Raw genomic sequence first — 15,429 nt, forward strand, 5'->3', positions numbered from 1 at the left:
CGTGCCCAATGGACCACAGTATGAACAAATTGAATTGGAAAAGAAAGTTAAACTGAAGCTTTTACCATGACACCAGGAGGCAAGGGATGTCAGGTTGCCAGAGCTCTGGAATTTACCAAGGGGATGGCCTGGGACCATCCCCTACTTTGAGGACATGTAGGGCTTTACACCTTCTTGCAGTGCAGGGAAGGAGGATTTGTGACGAGTTCTTTGGAGGGAGCTCCCACTGTGCTCTGAGATCCCCATTCCCCTTATAAGGTCAAATGTGGAGGTATAGCCCCTCCCCCCCTGAAATATCTCCCTACAGGTGGGAGACGCAAGCCTGGCACCTGACTCATACTCAAAGAAGAGAAAGCAGATGGCAGCAGACAGGAGAAGACAGAGGCTACACTGCACCCATCCTGGCTGGAACACCATGAGGCCAAACCCAAGCTACTTGGAATCCCATCGCCTGGGACCTGGGGCTCCAGCAGTGAGACTCTGGAGAAGCCCATCTGAAAAGGGCCATCTTTTCAGGGAAAAAAAAGGGACACAGTATCTGCCACTTCCCTGGAGAGTCAGTGGGTGGGCTCAGAGGGGCTTTCTGGAAAAGCACTTAGAAGAAAATATAACAGCTTTAAACATTTGCCACCCAGAGTGCCTAGGAAATACAAGGGCAGTGAATAAGCACATGGGCTCTCCTCTCACAGGAGCTCCCCTGGTCCTGGCCATGCATGATCCAGAAGCTCGGGGGCTAGCTGGAGGTTGACGGGAGACATTAGATAGGACAGGGAGAGAGGCAAAGCCCCCTCTTGCCCCTCACACACACATCCACGTGCTGCATGCAGCTACACCCAAAGTGGACCTAGCTGGGAAAGGAAACGAGTACCCCAGACAGAGACTGTCAGGTTCATGATTATACATGAATGGACATTCTGGTTACCACCTTGAGACTGGGTTTAGGACAAAGCAGATTGTCTAAAAGTAAGCAGGAAAGTCACCTGCCTGGCACGGTTTCCACTCACAAAATGAGGAAGGTAACTCCCACAAAATAAATGTTCACAGGACATGGGCTGACAAAGACAAAGGTGTGTTCTCATTACGTTCCATGAGCTGTGCATGTTCAGCATATGAGTTATACAAAGGAGTTTCTTCACTCACTCCCCCACCTGGCACTGGGCCCTGACACACACCTCCACCTGACTTGTGGAACAGGCCCAATCTGCTGCCCAGTCACCATTTGCCCATGGCCTCACTGCCAGCCACTGGAGCTCACCAAATAGAGCTCCTCCCCACCTTCTTCCCTGCGGCCCTTCCCTCCCATTCCAGCCTGTCACTCATCATAGAGGCTCATCACTGGCAAATGGCGATTCTCCAGGCTGACCAGTCCTTGCCACAGGGCTGAGTGGCCCACAGCTAACCCTGCAGATACCAGCTTATGAATTCAAGGTGTCATGTGTCAATATCAGAATGACACATCTTCTCCTACCAGTGCTAGAGAAATAGCCACCAACTTCTCTCTGTGAATCTGCCCTTTCTCCAGTCTAGTTAAATAAGCTCCCATCCAGCCCATTCAGGCTGCCTGGGAGCTGTGCCCATGTAAGGGGCACTGATTCTTCCTTTCCTTGTTCTTAGATTTCAAGAAGTACTTTACTACCTTCCTCGGTCTATCCTCTAGAGATGAACATGCAACAGTAAAAGACAACGATGACTAAATGCAACATGGGATCCTGGATTAGATCCTAGAACAGTAAAAAGACAGTGGGGAAATTGGCCAAATTCTAATAAAGTCTAGCATTTAGTAAAATATCAATGTTTTGGTTTTGACAAAATGAACCATGGGTAAGATGTTAATGGTGAGGGAACCTGAGTGTGAAGCATATATGAAAATTGTGCTATCTTGGCAACTGTTCTGTAAATCTAAAATTATTCAAAAGTAAAATTAATCTAAAAAACAGAATATTTAGCAAATGCAGGCTCTGAGTCTCCATTTAGATTTCTGATCTTTGAGGTAATTGTTTATGTGATTAAGTAGGAGCTTCTGCAGGGACTCAAGCCTTCAGCACATAATGAAAAGCAAGCTGAGGTTACACCCCTACAGCCCTACAAACATGCAAGATTAGGGGCTACAGCTTTGGGGCAGGAACTGGGCACTTCCCAGGGGGCAGCCACGTATCCCGCACTAGGCTGGGGGTTATCCAGATTGCACCTCTACCCCCCAGACCCAAGCTGTTCCCAACCTACTTTCCAAACACAGGCTCCAGAGTACAGGGAATGTAGTTATCCTGGTCACTCACTGATTTCTTCCCTATGGAGATCTTGATGTAAGGATCACACTGAAGGAAGAGACAGGAAGACTTCAGTGAATTCACTCTCCCAACACACTTCTGAGGCTTTTTCGGTCCCCTGCTTCCCAATGGAGCTAGGAGGCCAGCCATCAAGAAGTTGCCATTTTGCCATTGTGCCAAGTCAAGGGCCCCATCCTGCAGACCACCACACTAACTGGCCCTGAAACGGACTTCTAGTTACAATCTAGCAGTGGAAATGGGGGATCTGAGTCCTCCATACTCCTAAACCACCGCTCTACTGGGAGAAGGTGGGTGAGGGCAAGGCTCATACCCTCAGAAACACAGCAGCTTGCATTATATATGTGACTGAGCCAGCTAGGGTCCTCTCAGTGACCTCTGCTTCAGCATATCGAAGGGAGAGAGATGGCCAGACTTTTTCAGCCCAACCCAGCCCAGGCTGGTCTGCCCCAGATGCCTCCTGCAAGCCATAGCCTCCAGTTAGGTCCAGAGTGTGCTCAGGGTCAGTTGTGGCATGAAGAAATCTTGAAGTGTATGTACTGACCTGTGAACTCCCTGGGGTAGAGCTGTATCCAGATTCTGCAACCCGTGTGCACCCCAGCCTGCTGTTTTGGGAGAACTGAGAGCTCCCGGAATGTTACCTTCCCATTGGGGTCCTTGGGCTGAAGGCCAAATGCTCGGATGATATAGATGCGGACCAGGCACTCCTGAGGCCCTTGGGCAGCCAGCTGGTGGAATTGTCTCGGGGGCATGGGAACAGCCGGGTCTTCTGGGAGGGGATAGATTTTGAAGAGGCCCTGAAAAGAATTCATCTCATTCATCATCATCATCACCAACACAACCACCATCATGACCATTACCCTCATCTCTGCCAGAGTCATGACACCTGAGATCACCACCAAGTTCACCACCATCCCTACACCACCATCAGATTCTGCATCAGCGATGTCACCTTCACTGTCACCCACATGGTCACCATGTGCCAACATCAACACCATGGTCATTACTGCAGTTACTGAAGTATCCCTGATCCCACCCCTTTCACTTGTTGATGCCACTTCACAGTTTCAGGCCTCCCAGGTAGGGACCTGTTCTTAAGAACTTACCTTAAACTCCCCAATAACAGATGGGTCCTCTGTCTCCTCCTGAGTCTTGCCCCGGTAGAGCTTGAAGGTGTTACAAAAGTCAGACAGGCCCTCAAAGGCCTCCACGTTCTCCAGTTGTGTGTCATAGACCTGCCACATGTGGGGACAAGAAAGGGGGACGAGGGAAAGAGAGAAAGAAGAGGGCCAGCCAAGGAGGAGGAAACATGGCAGTATTTAAGAGAAATTGGCCAAGAAGGAACAGAGAAGAAAAGGAATGGGTGAAGGGCCGTGTGCATATTTGAGAAGCAAAGGCAGGTAGGAGAGGGAAGCGAGAACAGCCAAGAACAGAGAGGGCAGAGAAGGAAAGGGCAGAGGTGGAGATGAAAATGACGCCAAGAGTGAAGAGGAAAAAGAGGGGAGGTGGGGGACAGGAGGGGTAGGATGGGGGGAAGAGGGGAAGACACGTGTTCAGCACCCTTAGCGACTAGCTTTCTGGTGCATCCAACATCCTAGGTATCTAGGAGTCATCACCTACATGGCTGGTGTATTTTTTAAAGAGAATCAAATCCAACAAACACAAATGAAAACTTAACTGACATTTCATTTGAAGATCTAGACAGAACCCTGGAAAATTTACAGGTCCATGTTTCAAGCCACAGATGCTCCCTGTCCAGGATGCCCAGGTGGTACCAAACACTGAGCCACAGGGGCCTTCTAAGCACAACTTTAAATTTGCAAACTCCAGGAGCACTGGGTAGTTCAGTCAGTTGAGTGGCTGCCTTCAGCTCAGGTCATGATCTCAGGGTCCTGGGATCGAGTCCTGCAATCAGGATCTCTGCTGAGCAGGGAGTCTGCTTCTCCCTTTCCCTCTGCCTCTCCCTCTGCTTGAGCATGCTCTCTCAAATAAATACATAAAATCTAAAATAGGGCAGCCCCAGTGGCGCAGCGGTTTAGCGCTGCCTGCAGCCCAGGGTGTGATCCTGGAGACCCAGGATCAAGTCCCACGTCAGGCTCTCTGCATGGAGCCTGCTTCTCCCTCTGCCTGTGTCTCTGCCTCTCTCTCTCTCTCTCTCTCTCTGTCTCTCATGAATAAATAAAATCTTTAAAATAAAAAGATCTAAAATAAATAAATAAAAATAAATAAATTTGTGCACTCCATTTATCTATTCCGTTCCTCTCAAACAGCCACTGACTTCTATTTGTTAGACTAGTTTTTGGAATTGCTTAGGCTTAAATGAAGCAGTAGTTTTCTATCACAAATTATAAAACATACCTAATGGTGATATTAAAAACGTAATATATGTGCTAGGTTGGTTACACCTGACACTGACAGCCAAGATGCTCCAGGTAAGTCCCTTTCTCATATGGCTATTATTCCTCACTTAGGACAGACCAAGTTCTATCCCTTCCAAGAAATAATTAATTAATGATGCAAGTGAGGCAGGTTCATTATAAAAATTCGAAAATATGAGCAAATATAAAGAAAATATTATTTTTGTCTCTCATTTTGATTCTCAAAAATAACCGCTAGTTATTGGCTTAATATTTGATATGTACCATTTTGAACATGTTCTTGATCCCTTTATATACTTTAAGCATTTCAAAGGACAGTTCCTTCACTTGTCAATTCTACTACTTCCTCTGCTCCAGTTCCTTATTTCTGTTTATTTCTGCTTTTATTTTTATTACTTAGTTCTTCCCCCTGCTTTAAGGGTTTTTTAATTCTCTGTAACTTCTTCCGTTGAAGCTTTATTTACTTTTCTCCCCCTATTCTGATAAGGAGAATGCTTGTTGCTATAAAATTGTCTCTGCTTACTACTGCTTTGGCACGGTCCCATTTGTTTTGACTGTGACATTATCATATTCATTTTCTTGCCATGCCATAGTTACAGTTTTATTTGTTTTGTTTTATTTGGTCCAAGAGCTAGATGCTTTTTTTTTTTTCATTCTTTTGTTTTCATTAAGATAAGCTTGTAAGGCTATAAACTTCCTCTGAATGCTGCTTTAGCTATAACAAGTAAATTCTAGTATGTGGCATTTTATCCTTGTTTCCCAGATATTCTGCAGTGTGGGTTTGTGTTTTCTCTTTCACCAAAAACTGTTAAAAGAGAGATTTGGTTGGTTTCTTTTTTAATTGTCTAGTAGGAAAGAACTTTTGGGCTTTTGATCTTGTTATTAAGTTCTCATTTTACTGCATTATAATCAAAAATCATTGTCAGAGGTATGCCATTTTTTGAATTTTATTAAAATTCTCTTCAGGATCTGTAATGTGGTCCATCTCTGGAACTGTGCCAAAGGTATGGTCTTTGTTTTCAGGCTACAGGAGTCAATCAGGTGAATAACTATGCTCTTTTCTATATCTTTTCTGTATCCTCTTATGTTTGTGTTCCCTTGAAACTGACATGAACTAAGAGGAGAGAAAAATAAGCTTCCCCTACCTACTAGTTCTTTCCTCCATCTCCATCTGCTGTAATTTCTGTTTTGTAAATATTGATGTTGCATTATTCAGCACATAGATATTCTCATAACTGTCATCTCCTGGAATTGCATGGTTTAATGTTATAAAGTGTCATTCTTTGTCTCATTTAATTTGGGGGACCTGAATCCATTCTCATTTAATAAGAAGATGGTGACTTCCACTTTCTTTTCGCTTGCATTTGCCAGACACGCATTTTCACCATCTTTCATTTCAACCTCCACGAATCTCCTTATTTTGGAGTTAGATTTTGCTTTGAGATCTGATTTAAATTTTGTAATCGAGTGATTGATATGACATTCATTGATATGATAGATATATCTGATCTGGGTTTACATTTATATTATATTATATATTTTATATTATATATTTATATTATTATATTTTAATTTTTATTTTACATATATTTATATTATATTTGCATAGTCATATAATAGGTTTATGTTACAGTTTCCAATTTCGCTAATCTTTTTTACATTTTGCATGGTCTGTTTACTCTGTGTGTACATTTCTGATAAGCTGAGTTTATATTCTAATATTATTATAAATTTATATATATTAGAAATTCTCTAAGTTCTGTATGTCATTAGGGACAATATCTATGAGTTCCCTACTATAGCAATGATAAAATGATGGAATTTTAACTCCCTCTCTCTCCCTCACTCAATTTTAAGCAGTATTTACTCCATACTATTTGCTTATTATTTGCTTATACTCCTCTTATTTGATTTGCCAATTTTAAGTATTATCTGTCAACTCTATCTATTCTATAACATGGCAATCCATGTACTTACTCTGTATCCCATCATCTTTCTTCCTTCTTTCTGTGCCTAATTTTTTTCAAGATTTTATTTACTTGAGAGAGAACACGCGAGCAGTGGGGAAGGGCAGAGGGAGAGAGAGAAGCAGACTCCCCACTGAGCAGAGAGCCCAATGCAGGGCTCGATCCCAGGACCCTGGGATCATGACCTGAGCTGAAGGCAGACACTTAACCAACTGAGCCACCCAGGCACCCCTGCGCCTGATTTTTGTTACTTCCACATTTTTCCTGTATATATTTATGTTCTGTCCAGTTACCCTAATCCTTCCATTTATGCTCATTGTAGGTCTAAGGCAAAATATGATCACAACCATTCCCTTTGTTCTGGCTTTCCCAGTTATCTCCTAATTGACTAAGTTCAATATCTAGGAGCTCCGCAAGATGGGAGTACGAGACCCATACCCCAGTTCTTGAAATATGCACCCTTTGTAGCTATCATTCCAAAAGGCAGATAGGCTGAATATAAATCCTGGGCCACCCTTTCTCTCCTTGAAGGTCTTACACATGGCACATTACCGTCTTGGAGTATTAAATATTGTAATGGGGAAACTGAAGCTGCCTTGACTTATTTCCTATTTTAAATGACTTAATGTTTTGGGGGTCGTGTATGGGCAGTCAGTATGACTGCCACAAAAATTCTTTATCCCTAAAGTTCAATAACATATACTAGGATATGTTTCAGGGTTGACCAAGCTGGGTCGATTTTTCCTGACTCCCAGTGGACACTGTAGTGTATATATTTGAGTATTCTTTCATTCCTGTGACATTCCATTAAACTCTTCAATGTCTATTTGTTTTATTTCATTCTTTTGGTTGTCTTTCTTAGAGACTCCAATTATGCAAGTGTTGGATCTCCTTTCCCGACTCCTGGATCTGTCATTTTCTCTTTTTTGTTTTATACCTCTGTTTGTTATTCCCATATCATTTTGCTTACTCTCATCATTTCTGTCCTCTACCCCTTCCTGTGTTTTCCACTGTGGCCATCTGCCCTGCATGCCTTCCAATTTTATGTGTTCTTCTCCTTGTTTCCAGAATCCTACCAGTTCAGTTTATCTTTTCTTATCTCATCACCCCTTGAGTTCTTTCATTTCTGCTTTGCATGCTGACTGTCCCACTTCTGTAAAGTTCATAGCAACATATTTCATTTCATCTGCCCGTTGGCAAAATTTTTGATAGGTATAGATCCTCTTCTTTTGGTTAAGTTTTGATTTATATTTTCTTTTTTTCATGATATTTCTGAATGAATGCCCTAATAGTTCTTTTACAATTACTTGTCACTAAATGTATTGGATTCTCTTGGCCCAGTTACTTCCTTTGTTCCAACCACAGATGCAGACTGCTTCCTGCAAATATGGCTCATCTATGATTCTTGTGTAGCTCCCCCTTCTCTGCTTCTCTGAACCAGACCAGGTGTGAAAAGCATTTGTCACCAGCCTGAACCTGACTCCAATGTTCGCATATCCATTGTTGTGAACAAAGTGGATCACTTCTATATTCCATGGTGAAACCTCAACTTCAGGAACTTTTTTTTTCACTACTCAGTTTGAAAGTTTTCAAGCACACACAAAAGTAAAGATAACCGATAACAAGCACCCATGAGCCTATAACCTGTCTTCAATAATTCTCAACATTCTTTTATTAGGAAGGATGGGGTTTTCTGAGATCTGCTACCACTATAACCTATCATCGTTTTCTCTTCATTTACTGCCGAGTGGCTTCTACCCAATCTTGGTTGCCTTTGGACAGCCCTTACATGTATCTTGGAGTCTGCGGGTTTTATTTGTTTCCAACTTTTACTGAAAATGGAGTTTGTGGGTTTGAATGATTTCCAGAAGAAAAGGGGAAAAATGCTGACTTATGCAGCCATGTTCGTACTGGAAGTCTCAATAAAATACTTTTTAAATTTCCAAGTGGTTGGTCTTTTTGTTTAAACTTTTGTTATTAATTTCTCATTTTATTGCATTTTAATCTGTCTTGTATGATTTCTGTTTTTGGTAATTTATTGCTAAACTAATATGGAATCAAATTTGGTAAATATTCTCTGAGCATTAGGAAAAATTATATTCTCTATTTTTTATTATTTTTATTCTCTATTTTAAATCTACTTTTAATGTAGCTTAAAAATATTTTACCTTGTTATTCAGATCTCTTATTTCCTTATTTATTTACTTTCTGCTTCATCTGCCTAGGAGAGAGGTGCATTAAAGACCCTACTGCAACTTTAATTTCTCTCATTTCTTGCTTTCATTTGTGTGAGGTATGAGTTTAGAACTTTCAAACATTTTTGCTTTAAATATTTCTAAGCTTTATTGTCCTGTACATGAATGTGTGGGCATTTTCTCATTGAGACGTGTATCTTCTATTTATATAAAACACCCCATTTTGTTTCCTTTGCTTCTTACTTTAAATTATATGTTTCTCTTTTATTTGCACTTATTTTGTTTGCCAAAATATTTATTTTTTAGATATTCTAAGTTGTACTATTTTAGACATACCTCTTAAGAACAGTCTAGTGAGTTTTGAATTTTATCTCATCTGAGAGCCCTTATCACTTATTAGAGAAGCTTAATATATTTTCATTTACTAGGAAAAGAAATATGTATTATTTTTCTATTGTGTTTTTCTAGGATTTCTGTTTTTTTATGCTTTCTTGTTTGTATCTTTTGTTTTCTATCTTTGCTACCGATACTATGAGTTGTACATTTCCCCCATGCTAGTAATTTCCAAAATATGAGTTTTTTTCCCTACCCATTGTGTTCTCCATTCTCTCCATATTGCTACAGGCTATTTTACAAAAACTCTTGGTGGTGGATTTCTTTGATTTACTTATGCTTAAAGGACCAGTGTTCCTTCCAGGTCTGTTTTTTTCCCCCAGAAACAGGTTGAATGTGTTTTGTTTTGGATGGTCCATCTTCACTTGGACACTGTCAGAGATCTCCTTGGAGAGGTCAGTCTGGAGGGCTGGGCGCCAGTTCTATGTCCGGCCTCTGAGGGAGCAGCAAAGGGGCCAGGGCCATGGGCCACGCTGGCAGGAGTCCTCACTCTTGGTTTCTCTCATTTTCTGGCAAGGCCACAGTACCACATGCCAGACCTAATGTGTCGGACCTTCTTCCTGGTACACAAATAGTTTAGTCTCTTTGCCCAACCTCACACACCCAACTGTAAGTCAATGAAGAATTTGCTGCCTAAGGAGGCCTATGCCTTTGGATCCACTGCTCTCCTCATCTCTGCACATCCAGGCCTCCAGCCACAGTTCACCCAGAGGCCCCTAGTGTGTCAGAGACAACTCTTGCCACCTTGTAGAATCACCCTCCAGAGTGGCCACCAAAGGCTTTCAGCCAGCAGAGCTACCTGAAAGCCCAGACCACCCACCACTCCAAATGGCCTCCAATCCCATTCAGCCAGTCCTCTTTGGGATGCTCTTCGGGCCCCTTTCCTGTCTCTAACAGCCTTTGCATACTTCCTCTAAGCTGGCATGCCAGATAAACCAAGGCAAAATACAGGACACCCATTCAAATTTGAATTTCAAATAAATAGCAAGTAATTTTGTTAGATAAGTATGTCACATGCAATTGGGGCATAAGACATACTTATCTAATAATTATGTAAGATACTTATACTAAAATACTATTCCTTGTTTATCTGCAATTCTACTGTAACAGCATCCTGCATGCATTTGGCAACCCGCTCCAGGATCCTCTTCGGGGTGTAACTTTGAGTCACCTCTGGTTATCTTTTTTAAAAGGAGTCTACTTTTAAAAAGCGTAATTGTATTTATGGAATTTCCTCAAAATACCAGAATTTGGCTGACTCATCCCTGGCTTTGTTTTTGTTTGGTTGGTTGGCTTTGGGGGGAGATAGGGGGTGCTTTTTTTTTTCAATGGAAACAAAGTTTACCATATTTTTATATTTCTTAGGCAATTTCTGTCCCAACTGTAGAGGTGGAGTAATCAGAGCTACATTCTCATGCTGACTTTTTCCTTTTCATTTTAATAAAAATTTTTTATTATAGAAAAGTTCAAATAACTTGAAAAGAAACAGAATAGTATAACAAATCCCTAAGTACCCATCTCCAAGCTTTAACAGTTTTCAATATTTTGCAATTTTCATAATTTTTAATATTTTGAAAATCTACCAGAGGGCCACTCATATCATCTATCTTCCTGTTTATTTTTCTTTCCTTTCTTTCTTTTTCTTTTCCTTTCTTTTCTTTTTTTTTTTTTTTTTTTTTTTTTTTAAGCATCTTCAAACAAACCCCAGGCCAGGCATTATTTCACCCATAAATACTTCAGTATTTTTCAACATTCTTCCAAAAATACTTTCTTGGTAATTCCAGCCCACACTAACTTCTTGCTCTAAATCAGTGGGTGACCTTTCTCACCTCAATTAATTCATCAGGACTCATTGGCTCTCAGGCACCGAATGAGGAGATACACACATATAGTCAAAGGAAGTGACATATGAGTATATGTTTTGTCTTCTGTGGCACCCCCACTGTCCTTCATGTGTGCCCAGGGTCTTTTAGCCAAAGAGCACACTGCAGAAAGGCCTCACCTTTAGAGTGTCAAAGCCCTTCTCCAAGTATGAGCCGCACTTTTCCCTCTCCCCTGTGGAGGCAAAGAATTTGCTCCACCAGTCGATGAACTCTTCCTCCTAAGTGGATAGAAAAAAAGAGATAACTTCAGAAACAGAATTTGCCGAGCAAGGCCTTTCTGGACCAGACACGTCCAGAAAGGGACGGCATGGACTTGAAAGCTCTCCTATTGGATGAGTTCCAGGAAGCAGACAGCCAGAACTCCCCATCACTCCAGGGACAGACTGCACAGACCAGATAAGAAAAAACATTTGAACACCTGCTTGGCATTGAGAGGAGGCTCTGGTCCTGGCTCTGCCCTTCATTCATTGTGTGATGCTGTTAAGCTCTTGGGCCTCCCTTTTCCTTTCTGTAATGTGGACATGATCATTGTCATACCCTCAGAAGATACATATAGTAACTCTTTAAGGGAAAATGTCAGTAATGTGGTATTTATGAATAAATGCAGTAGACCCAGGAGAATTCAGACCCCAAAGAGCTATCCTGCCTTCCCAGCTCCTAAAAAAGAAGCATGAGAAATCAGAACTTAGCCTTCCCAAGGTCAAATCAAGGCAGAGTTCCTGAAAATCAACAAATGCTTACTAAGTTCTCATTATTCAAAAGGCAGTATGCTATATGGAGGAAATTAGGTGAAAAGAAAAGAAGTTTGTGACAATACACTCTCTCCCCTGTCTTTCTGTTGTAACACATACCGTTATGGGATGTGTTACATCTTCTCAGCTCCACACATCCTGCACATGGTATGTCTATAGCATCTCTTAGCTCTTGTGTCTAGAATGTTCCTCCAGCTCTGTCCTGTCTAGATGTGACTGTCCCATCACCCAGGGAGTCAGCAAGCCTCCTGAAGGCAGGACGGTCATTCTTCCTCAGTCTCCTTCCAAATCCTCCCTAGAGCTGGGCACTCATTCTGTGCCTGTCAATACCATTAAAACTCACTCAGTTAGTGGGAAGGGCCAAAGACAAGGTGTGAGGAAAGCCCATCTGGAACTTGCTTTTCCTCCTCTGTATAGGGGTATGCTAGGAGATCTCCCAAAATTCTGCTCTGATACTATAAAATCATTGAGATTGTGAAAATGCTGGTGGCTCCCTTTAAATTAATGTTCAGTCCTTTGAGTTCTGGCTTCTTATGGGTGAGAACCAGCTAGAACCAGGCCAACAGTACCTGAGCAGGCACAAAGAGGACAGGGTAGGATGAAGTTATCAGAGTCTCCACCCATACTGGTAGTGTGGCCCTATCACCCACTGTGTGGCCAGAATGTGATCCCCAGACACACAGCACAGAGTATGGGTATCAGAGTAAGGCTGAGTCTACAGAGCGCATCATTGTCAGACCAACTTACCAGGAGGGCCTTCTGCAGCCAGAGGAGAGAAAAGGCCATTCAGATGAGTTAGAGACAGCATAGCAGAGTTTCTGGCTTGTAACCACTCTAGAAAAAGCCAGCACTGAGGCAAGGCCCATCCTAGCCCTGATATGGTAAGTTTAATTTAAAGAGAAAGATGCCATGGGTGACTGAACATATGCAGACATATATACCAAAGGCATAACACAGAAAACTATATTTACATAGACATTCCCAAGAGAGATGTTTATACTGCAATGCACATATACCCCACAAAAGTACATACACCAACACGCAAGCATATATTGCACACAAATAGAAATGGCTAGATTGGAAGCCAGGTTAGCTAATCCCTCCTAAGTCTTTCTTCTTTTCCCCAGCCCAGATACTTAAAGATTTGAGTTTATGATTCAGGCTCAGAGTCAGGCACAAATAGGCAACCAACCAGTGTGTTCTGTCCAAAGAAATAACAGAAGCACACTAGTTGTGGGAGAGTTGTTACACTTCCCACAATCTTGAAAAACCCAATAATTTTTTTAAAAAGGAATATTAAGACAGAAAATCTGAATACCACTAACAATGTCAATTAAGAAGACAAACATGTGATTTAAAGACAGAAAGAATACCTTCTTTTCCAACACCACTGGAGCACTTAGAAAAAATTAAAAGCCACAAGCAAATCTCAATAAAGTACAAGAAAAAGCCGTATCAGTCACATTCTCTTAGCATAACACAGTAAAACTAGAAACTAATGAGAAATTTAAGAATGAAAAATCTCAACCTTTTAGAAATTTAAAGGCACACTTTAAAACCCTCCTGGGTCAAAGAGAAAACCAAAACTAAAATCATAGATACTTAGAAAATACCAACAGTGAGAGGAATCTGCCCCCAAATTTTCAGGTTAGAGCAGATTTGTCCTCAAAGAGGTGTGCCTGGGTGGCTCAGTGATTGAGTGTCCACCTTTCACTCAGGTTGTGATCCTGAGATCTTGGGATCCAGTCTCGCATCAGGCTCCCCAAAGGGAGCCTGCTTCTCTCTCTGCCTATGTCTCTGCCTCTCTCTTTGTGTGTCTCTCATGAATAAATAAATTAAAATCTTTAAAAAAAAAAAAAGTCTTCAAAGAAAAATTCAATCTTAAGTTCTCTTGCTTTTATATAAAAAGAATGAAAATAATCTGATAGCTCTAGAAATTGCAAAATGAAAAATAAGAAGACCAAAATTTGACAAGTAGAACTAATATATTAGGAAGGAGAAGAGTATTATAAATTATAATTAAATCTCAGAGCAAACTTTCAAAAGACCAATAAAATAAATATTATCAAATCTAATGTTGAGAAGCAGATACACCATGAGGAATGAGAAAGATCAAATAGAAAGATATTATGGAGAGAATTAAAATATTAAGAGATTTACTACAACCAAATCAGTGACAAAATGGAAAATGTAGATAAAGCGAGAAATTTTCTTGAAGAGCATAAATTCCCGAAATTGATTCAAAAATAATAGAAAACATGAAGAGATCAGTAACCCTGAAAATGGAAGCAGTACTTCCAAACAGACATAAGGCCAAGATGGTTCCTTTGGAACAAAGTTCTATCAGTCTTTCAAAGATTAGATCATTCTTTATTACACACACACACACACACACACACACAGCTTAATCCCGTTCCTGAATAGAGACATTAAGATACTAATAGATGACAGCAATAGATCTGCCATGGTCAAGAGGGATTATTCCACAATGCAGGAGTGGCTTGACATCAGTGATTAAAGAGGGAAAACCCACATGATCATCTATAACAGAAATTTGCAAACTACTTCCTACTGGCCTGGCCACTTGCTTTTATAATTTAAATATAATCTGTGGCAGCTTTTCAGCTACAATAGCAGAGTTGAGTAGTTGAGACAGAGACCTTAAGTCCCCCAAATCTAAAATATTTACTCTGGCTCTTTAAAAAAAAAAAAAAAAAAAAAAAAAAAAGGTTTTATTTATTTATTTGAGAGAAGGAAAGTGGGGTTGGTGTAGGGGCAGTGAGGCTCAATCTCCTGACCCTGAGATCACAACCTGAACCAAAAACAAGAATCAGATGCTTAACTGACTGTGCCACTCAGGCACTCCCAACTCCCTGACTCTTTAAGAAAAAAATTGCCACCCCTAATCTATAACATGCAAATAAGAAAGGGGGAGAAACAAATGATAAAATCTTCAGTTTTTAAGTTTTAAATGAAACTCTCTGTTCATTCACTCCCATTTACTCACTCTCATTCAATTAAGAATAAAAGGAAGCTTTCTTAGCATTTTATAAAGAATATCCTAAAGCAATGGGCAATATTGTGCTTAATAGTACCAGAAATTCTCCCTTGTGGGCTTTTGTAAATAGGGCTGCCTCTGCCAATAATTTTCATGTGATGTGGACACAAAAAGGCTGTAAATCAGGGTGATTGGGAACTAGGATTTGGGAGCCAGACTAGCAGAGTTCAAATCCTGCCACTCCTAGCTGTGTGACCTTGGATAACTACTTAATTTCTCTGTGCCTTAATAATCTTTAAAACGAATAAATAATAGTACCAATTTTATAGGGTTATGGTGAGGAATAAGTGAGTCAATAGGTAGAAAGAGCTTAGAACAGTGCCTAGCACATAAGGGCAATGTCAGTATTTACAGCTATCACTGATCATGATATTATTGTGTCTTTGGTGTGGACCAGGTTAGTTTCTAGGGCAAGGGCTGGCTCTCTCACAAAACTGCCAGTGGGAGCATAGCTGGCCACAGTTTACTCCAGAAGGCAATTTGGCTGCATGTTTCCACAGCCTTAAAAGTATGCATGC

General features: G+C 41.0%; 1 protein-coding gene across 27 annotated transcripts in view; it reads right to left on the reverse strand.

The window, feature by feature from the left end:
- The window catches only part of DYSF (dysferlin), a 216,353-nt gene that overhangs the window by 22,220 nt on the left and 178,704 nt on the right, over window positions 1-15,429 (reverse strand). For all 27 annotated transcript variants that reach the window (XM_025453527.3, XM_049095371.1, XM_025453520.3 and 24 more), the window contains 4 exons: window positions 11,221-11,319; window positions 3,392-3,520; window positions 2,927-3,082; window positions 2,224-2,315 (listed from right to left, as the gene is read on the reverse strand). In XM_025453527.3, coding sequence (XP_025309312.3) covers window positions 2,224-2,315; window positions 2,927-3,082; window positions 3,392-3,520; window positions 11,221-11,319 — 476 coding nt within the window. The remainder of the gene's footprint in view (window positions 1-2,223; window positions 2,316-2,926; window positions 3,083-3,391; window positions 3,521-11,220; window positions 11,320-15,429) is intronic.

The sequence above is a fragment of the Canis lupus genome, chromosome 17, assembly GCF_003254725.2.
Source record: "Canis lupus dingo isolate Sandy chromosome 17, ASM325472v2, whole genome shotgun sequence".
NCBI classification, from domain to species: Eukaryota; Metazoa; Chordata; class Mammalia; order Carnivora; family Canidae; genus Canis; species Canis lupus.